The sequence below is a fragment of the Oryx dammah genome, unplaced genomic scaffold, assembly GCF_014754425.2.
Source record: "Oryx dammah isolate SB20612 unplaced genomic scaffold, SCBI_Odam_1.1 HiC_scaffold_24, whole genome shotgun sequence".
NCBI lineage: Eukaryota > Metazoa > Chordata > Mammalia > Artiodactyla > Bovidae > Oryx > Oryx dammah.
The window spans coordinates 25265447-25274327 of NW_024070208.1; the positions used below are offsets into that span (position 1 = coordinate 25265447).

At 37.9% G+C, this 8881-nt stretch overlaps 1 protein-coding gene across 1 annotated transcript in view; it reads left to right on the forward strand.

Moving 5' to 3' along the window:
• The first annotated feature begins 736 nt into the window (after nt 1-736).
• SOHLH2 (spermatogenesis and oogenesis specific basic helix-loop-helix 2) overlaps nt 737-8881 on the forward strand; it is a 29908-nt gene continuing 21763 nt past the window's right edge. Inside the window, exons 1-2 of the mRNA XM_040266719.1 lie at nt 737-805; nt 2917-3131. Coding sequence (XP_040122653.1) covers nt 737-805; nt 2917-3131 — 284 coding nt within the window. The remainder of the gene's footprint in view (nt 806-2916; nt 3132-8881) is intronic.

The window sequence follows — 8881 nt, forward strand, 5'->3', positions numbered from 1 at the left end:
AAAACAAAATTATATCCAGTTTTACTTATGAACATAGATGCAAAAATCTAAAATAAAATAAAGGAATCTGTTTGCATTAAGTATAGGTTTATCCCAGTAATTCAATGATGACTTGACATTAGGAAATCTATTAATGTAATTCACTAATGGATGACAGGAGAAAAAAATACAATCAAGTTGATAAATTTTAACACCCATTTCTGATTTAAAATTCTTAGCCTCCAAATAGAGAACTAATTAACTTGGCAAAGGGTATTGACCTTCAGTAGTGGTAAAAACATTTGAAATATTCCTGTTATAGAAAGTCAGGAATAAGACAGGCATGCTCAGTTCACTCCTACTATTTACTGTTGTTTTGAATGTCCTGTGTGTGAGTGTTAAGTCACTTCAGTTGTATCCAACTCTTTGCAATCCTATGGCCTGGAGCCTTCTTGACTCCTCTGTCCATGGGATTCTCCAGACAAGAATACTGGAGTGGGTTGCCGTGCCCTCCAGGGGATCTTACCAACCCAGGGATCAAACCCACATCTTTTATGTCTCCTGCATTGGCAGGCAGGTTCTTTACCACTGCCACCTGGAAAGCCACCTGGAAAGCCCTTTGAATGTCCTAGCCATGCTTTAAGACAATAAGTAAAAGATATAAATTCTGGAGACAGGGATAAAGATATCATTTTTAAAAACTATATGATAACCTATCAAGGAAATTGAAGAATCAGCTAAAAAATATTGGAACTAAATGGAGAGTACCTTAAAGTACCTGAAGCAAATTCCTTATACAGAAATTGATAGTGCTTCTCTCTGTCAGGTATAATCAATCAGGAAGTATAGTGAGAAAATATATCTCTTTTACGTTGATTCTGAAATCTTGAAAAATCTAGGAATCAATGTGTGAAGACACTTGAAAAATCTATGTGAAGATAACTAGAAAACTGAAGCTCCAATATTTTGACCATCTGATGTGATGAGCCGGCTCATTGGAAAAGACCCTGATGCAGGAAGAGACTGAATCCAGGAGAAGACTGTCCTAGAAGACGAGATGGTTAGATGGCATCACCGACTCAATGAACTTGAGTTTGGGCAAACTGAGAGATGGTGAAGGACCAGAAATCTTGGCGTGCTGTAGTCCGTGGGGTTTCAGAGTCAGACATGACTTAGCCACTGAGCAATAACAACAAGAAAAATGAACAACATAAGACCGGATTTCTCTGAGTCATACTTCCTAAATAGGGAGATGTAATACCATAATGATAGTCCCTAATTAATCTTAAAAATAAATGCCAACCTTAATCAAAATTTTAACAGGACTCCTTATGGAACTTGACAAGCTGATGATAAAATTCTGTAGGAAGAAACATTGTGAGAAAATATCTAAGGAGAAAATAGAAAAATAGTAAAGAGGCAACCATATGCTCTAGCAAATATAAAACATAAAGAGCTAGTAATTAGTGTGCTGTTAACCAGGAATAGGCAAATAGATCAATGCATCAGAATGAAGTCCCCCCAAATTTACATACATACATACTTATATAATATATATGGCATTTGAACTATTAAGAGAAGTTTAGCTTATTCATTAATGCTGTTCTTTGACATTTTAACTGGGCTGTATTTAATGTCTGTATAGAATAAAGCACAGAAATGAAAGGTGAAGATGGAAATTCTATTTTTTCTAACTAAATGTGCTTGAAAATATCCCCAAATGAAAATAAATAACATTTTTTATTCCTAATCTTGGAATTTGAATAGCATGTATATTCCATTCAAAGAAAGGATTTGGTTTGAGTATTTCTTAGAATTGGGGGATTTAAATCTTTCTCTGTTCTTTGACATGTGTGTGTCATCAAAATCAATGATACATTCCAATTAAACTGTTTTAAATGAAAAAAAATCATATTTTCTCAACAGCAAGACTGCAAAGGCCATGCTATTTGCTAAACTATCTTTCTGGAACCTTTGATGAAGTATTAATTTTCTATCTAAAAACATTTTGTTTTCTACTAATAACTTTAATTTAGATGTCCTCTAAATAGTAATCATTTAAAATAAGCATATAAACTTGTATAAACTAGCAAGAAAGTAGTATTAAGAGAGAAACAAACTTTAAAATTGCTAAGCACCTAATAAATGCTTTCATCCAGGACATTCAACATCTTCAAGTAAAAATTTTGTGGCGAGTTCTTTCTCAAATATGAAACTTGTACATTGTAATCACTCTGTTAAATAAAAGCACATTTTGTACATATATACATGTATACACATATGTATATGCATGCACATACACACATACACACACACATGCACACACACATATATATACACATGCATACACACATACACACACATGCACACGCACATATGCACACACATAAACACGCACACACATATACACACATATATACACACATACACACATATACACACACGCACACACACATATATACACACATGCACACATATATACACACATACACATATACACACATGCACACACATATATACACACACACATACACACATACACACACACACACACACATATATCATGTGGGAGAGGCACCAGCTTGGTTCTCATTAATAAACAGGTTTTCCAGCAGGGTGGACAATTGGAGAACTGGACCAAAAGAATCTTATCTGTTGTTAATAGGATGAGAAAGAGACTTGTAGGACAACCACAGTAGAATGGTATTTGCAAGCAAAACTTTTAAAAATAGCATGACTTTCAAATCTGTTCAATACCTAGGTTCTAAGGACATGAGATGAATAGCTCCTGCCCTTGATGTATGCTTATAGTTGGCCATTCAGTCCAGCTGAATAGTCAGTCATTGGCTGTTTGTAACCTTTATTTATTTTCTCATACATGATGACTTGTTCTCTATGCCTAGACATTGTGTGTCTGCTTTTTTCCTTCTCTTTCAGGCAAATATAGACCTCTTATTAGTGGGCGATGTCACAGTTCAGTACCTGGCTGATACTGTACAGAAATTATTTTCAAATATAGCAAAAGTCACCATCATCATTAGTGATGTGAAGAAGGCAGCAGCACTTGTGGATGACTGCACATTCGACATGGTTTTCCTGAAGCTGACTTCTCCACCTACTGCTGAGGAGCTGGAAGTGGTCAAATTAATTAGGTAAAATCTTGACTCTATATCTTTAGAATAGTTTTTATTAAAACTTGCTTCTATAAAAATCCTTAGAAGATGATACTATTCTACTTTAATTTTTAAGGTGAGAGATATTTTCAAGGGCAAAATCTCTATATATGCCTTTGTTTTTACGGCCAGTTTGGCATAGTATTATAAGAATTGTCATTTTAACTTAAAAAGTAATAGGTGAGGGTATAAGAATTAATTGGTCATAGAAATTTATTTGGTATATAATGCGTCCCTTAATTTGATAGGCACTCCTTTTTAATAATGATGTCATTAGCATGGCATATCTTTTCAGAGTTCATTAATTGTTATAGCAGATACTAAAGCAGATGACCACTCTGGGTCATGACGGCTGTGGGCTGAAGGTGTCTCTTTCAAGAAATGTCCTGATGTGAAAGAGCCATGAGCCTCTCTGTATCCACTGAGTCCAAGTCAATACCGATTCCATTACTCTAGTTTCATCCAGCAGGTCCATAGACGTTCTTCTGTTTGACCTACTTCACTCTGGAGATCTGGAGTCTAGAGGTGAAAAGTTAGGTTCTTCCTTGCCTGATTACATACGATTTTGAGTCATTTAGGATGTTTTTAAATAGGGTTAGGTGAGATTGAATGTGTTTCCCTTTTGTGAGAAGACTCGATGAAGTGTAATTGCAAATAATATTGATATATGTTTAGGGACTTCTCATCATTATAGGAGAGGTCTTTCTAGACCAAAGAAGAAAGTTCAGAGCAATACTGTAATCCCAGAATGAAAAGGGGCAAGAATATTACATTAGGAGAAAAGAAAGATGGGACTGGGAAAAAGCCAGAGCCACTGGTTACTTGTTAAAGACAAGACAGAAGACAGACCCTGCCCCTGGGGTCTTGAAACTTTTGGTCTTAATGAATTTCATTGGCTTTCTACTCAGAATATGAACTAAACAAACCAGGCAAATTACCTCAAATAGGATTTCACTTCCAAAACATAGTGTGTACAATCTTCTTTCTGAAGATATGCCTATTTTACTAATACATCTTTTCAAAAAGTCTCCTAAACATAGGGTACTTCTCATTGAAGGTGCATAGTAATATCTCACTTATATAGCATTTTGAAGAATTTATAACAGCTTTATGAGGGCAGGGCTTCGTCCTTCCTACTCAGCAGATTAGAAACCTGAGGCTGAAGTGACTTTCATGAGACCACATGGCTTGTGTTCACACAACTCAGACTAGAATTCTTTATTCTTCCCTTCACGTTCTTTCTTCTAAAAGTCTGTAATGATCTGGCTGTTTACACCTCTGAGATCCCGTAAATGCCAAACTTACTCTAAACTAAACATATTCTGGAAGAGCAGTGGACCAGCTGGGTGGCTGACCTCGCTTCATTCCAGGGGCCAGAGTCTAGCCATGCTCCTCCAAAGATGGTAAAGGCCTCATGTATGCGCATGATTTTGAACAGGATAAGATTAAAGTTACGTTAAAGAACAGGCTTTATGTCTAGTCACAGTTGTTAAAATCTTCAGGGACAGAGAGAGCCTCTGTGTGATCCTTCCCTCTGTGGATTCTTTCTCTGCTCTGAATAGCATAGCTTAAGATGTGTTAGCAGAGAGAAGGCAGATAAAGGAACTATATATACAGACATGTATATGATAGTTCGGTTATTTTGCTGTAAAATCATTTTTTTGAAAAAAAAAAAAGATAATTTGTCGAGTATACTTGAATTTGGTTTTCTGTCTCTTTTTTTTGGTCTCATTATATTATTCTCAATATTCAGTTTAGGTATTGACTAAAACTAGGTATTCCGTATTTTGCTGTAGGTATGGGTGGGTGAGCATACCTCAGAAGGACCATGAGTCCTAACTTTCGTGTTCCTCTTTGAAAAAGGGACAAAGCCTTCTTTATGGGAGCTTTGTGTTTCCTGATACTGACCTCAGCAGCTGCAAATGTCTCTGAAATTCCCTTTCTTGTCCTCAGAATTGTTATGACTTTGTGACTTATTTGTACCCTTATGGACCATGTTTATATTTTGAGGCTATACATTTTCTTAGGATAATGAGTCTCATGAATATCTTGCCCCATTTATAAGGCATTAAATCTTTATCTTTCCTAGAACACTTTATCTCATGAGTTTTGGGCTAACGTTAAATGACTAAGCCAAGATAAAGGGTTTCAGCTTAGCTTTTATATGCTGTATTTTGGATTTTTCTCCTTAGAGCTTTGCTGTTGTTCTGTTATATCTCAAAATCTGGATAGGTTCAGGAAAATAGAAGTATTTATCTTACTCTTCTCTCTTTGGGCACTTACGTGCCCTGCCAGTAAGTAAAGAACTGGTCCATGTTTATTTTCAGTGTCAGAGCACATGATCACAAATGTATGTATATCTATAATTCGTATCAATTTCAATTGAAAATAAGAATGAAGGTACTCTGTTAGCTATATAAACTTCTTTTAGGATAAAATGCAAGCCAGCTCATTAAAAAGATTTTAAAATTTATTCTTACAGAAGAACTGTGGTTTTGGCCTGGGACTATCATGAAACAGTTTTAAATATTTATAAAAATAATAGTACTTTATACCCTGACATCCCCAAGAATGATGGCACATCTTGATTATAGGTTGACATTCCTAGTTGAGTTCAGTTCAGTCAGTCATGTCCGACTCTTCGCAATCCTATGGACTGCAGCACGCCAGTCTTCCCTGTCCATCACCAACTCCTGGAGCTTGCTCAAACTCATGTTCGTTGAGTCGGTAATGCCATCCAACCGTCTCATCCTCTGTCATCCCCTCTCCTCCTGCCTTCAATCTCTCCCAGCATCAGGGTCTTTTCCAATGAGTCGGCTCTTCACATCAGGTGGCCAAAGTATGAGAGCTTCAGCTTTAGCCTCAGTCCTTCCAGTGAATGTTCAGGACTTACTTCCTTTGGGATGGACTGGTTGGATCTCCTTGCAGTCCAAGGGACTCTCAAGAGTCTTCTCTAACACCACAGTTCAAAAGCATCAATTCCTTGGCGCTCAGCTTTCTTTATAGTCCAACTCTCACATCTGTACATGTCTACTGGAAAAACCATAGCTTTGACTAGACGGACCTTTGTTGGCAAAGTAATGTCTCTGCTTTTTAATATACTGTCTAGGTTGGTCATAGCTTTTCTTCCAAGGAGCAAGCATCTTTTACTTTCATGGCTGCAGTCACCATCTGCAGTGATTTTGGAGTTCCCCCCAAAATAAAGTCTGTCACTGTTTCCCCATCTATTTGCCATGAAGTGATGGGACTGGGTGCCACAATCTTAGTTTTCTGAATGTTATGTTTTAAGTCAACTTTTTCACTCTCCTCTTTCATTAAGAGGCCCTTTAATTATTCTTTTTGATCTTGATGTCATTTCATAAATACATTCTTATTGAGCCAGATGAACTCAGATACCACCCAGTGGTAAAGTATTTTAAGATGATCTCAAGATTCATATTCTTGGTTCCAGAATTTCAGGAGTGTTTGACCCTTGGCACAGGTCAGTTCTCAAAACTGAGCCAAATTCAAAAGGCAGACACTTGGTAATTCAGATGCATCCAGACCCTCTATCTTACAAAGGCCAGGATAGAACATCAGAGTATGTTGCAGACTCATCCACTGTGCTTGCATCCTGTTTGGCATTGTGATATTCCAGTCCACGAACTTACTCTGAGGTCCTTCAAACTCTTGTGATTCTTGTGAGCTCAGAGCAGTACAGCGACGGGGAGGGAACACAAAATGTGCTTCCATCTGCTCAGTCAGCAAATCAAATTTGATTCTGTTTCATTTTTTCCCATATAGATCCAGTTGTCTGATCAGTTAACTTATTACTTCATTAAGGAAACCGAATCTCGTGAGCCACAGGTTGTCCTGTTATGTTCCCAAATTCCAGGACATCCTTGACTTGTCAGTGCTGCTCAGAAAATCCGATTAGCCAGTCTGCATGACCTGAATTCTTGACAGTAAACACTGTAACAACAAAACATCTAAGTAGTTTTTCCAAAAGCATTATTCATAAACATAAAGTCATGGAATAAAAATTAAAAAAAATAAATAAAAACATTATTCTATAAGAACTGGGTAACATTCTAGATGTTTATTGTTTCTAGCATCACATCATCTGGTGAACCTGACTTAGGGTTGCAGCAGAAATTCTTCTGACAAAAAGCACACTGTGAGCAGGGAACACCAGCCTTCACTATTGATTGGAAGAAATCATTGCATTTTATCGCAGGAGCCCTATTAGTAGCAAGTAAACTCACAGTTTTCATATTTATAGAAAAACTCTTAATTTTCTCACAAAAATGCTTATTGTTTTAATTAATTAATAAAGCATATTACTTGTTACAAAGACCAAACTAGACCATGTCAGGTTAATTTGATTGCATTGGGCCGACAGGCAGCATAATGGAAACAGTTCTCAGGGAGGCTGCTCCTCAAAAATGACACTGGCTTTTGTCTTTTGAAATCCTTGTGCTATAAAGGAAGTGCATTTTAAAATGTCCCCTGGCTTCATATGGACTTAAAAGAACCTTTTGGTTCTCCTATTAGATGATAGATTTCAGAGGCCAGCTCGGCTTTCCTGAGGTTCTTCGATCATCAGAGTGTACAACTCAGCTCAAAACACCTTTGTATGATCTTTTTATTTTTTTGTTCCAGCTTCCAGGGACTGGACTTGGAGATGGGGACCAGGCTGGGGTGGGCACTGCTTCGGGGTGAGCTTATAGCAGCCTCCAGTTGCAGAGGTTGCTGGAGATGGACGTGTGTAGGGATGGACACTAGAACATCAACAGCCAGTCTTGTGTATGGAGGAAGCATCATGTCATTTCAGCAGGGTATGTGGTGAAACAAGGGGAAACAAAGTATCCCCCAGCAAGCTGCAGATGTTTAAACTCTCAGGAGACCTCAACTGAGAAAGTGTTCATAAGGTCTCAGAACCTGCATTGGCTTTGGCAAGTGAAAGAAGTGGTATCACTTGAGGTGGAGGAAGGAGATTTTTGTTGTATTTTGGTGTTGCTTAGTTTTACATTAAGGAACATTCATTTAGTGGAAAGAGGACCTTTTTTGGTGACCCTGGATACTAGAAACTCTTTCAGCTTATTGATTTGTACAGAATGTGATTGAGAAGCTGATCTGTGGACCGGAGTGTTGGATTCTGGGAATTCTATTGATTGCTGGAGTTCCTGTACAATTAGGGCTCCACTGGCAGGGGAAGTGTTTGGGTTGGTAATTGATTCTGTTCTCTTGACAAACCCAGGAAATCCAACTCCGTTTGTAAAGCCTGAAATTCATCAGGGTACAAAAATCCATATATCCAAATCTGACCTGTTTTCTAGTCAGTAAAATCAATTGAAAAGTTGAAACAGGATTATTTCTAAAAGGAGAGAATCTGCTTTTTAAAACTTCTCTAATTCTAGAATATTTTAACTTACCATGATGTATTTTTTCATGAATCTGGAAAGTATTTTTAATTTCAAAAGTTGGACTAAACTACCCACTAAGTTTCTATCCGTTCAGTCCATTTGTACCTCCCACCTCATCCTGTTAGCCATACCCCTGGTATACTCTACACTTTTTCATCACTTACAAAATAGATATGAAAAACTTACATCATGGCAGGGGTTATTCTTGCCTTCTTACCCCCGCCGTCCACACCGCGTCCCCGCCGTCCACACCGCGCCCCCGCCGTCCACACGGCGTCCCCGCCGTCCACACCGCGCCCCCGCCGTCCACACCGCGCCCCCGCC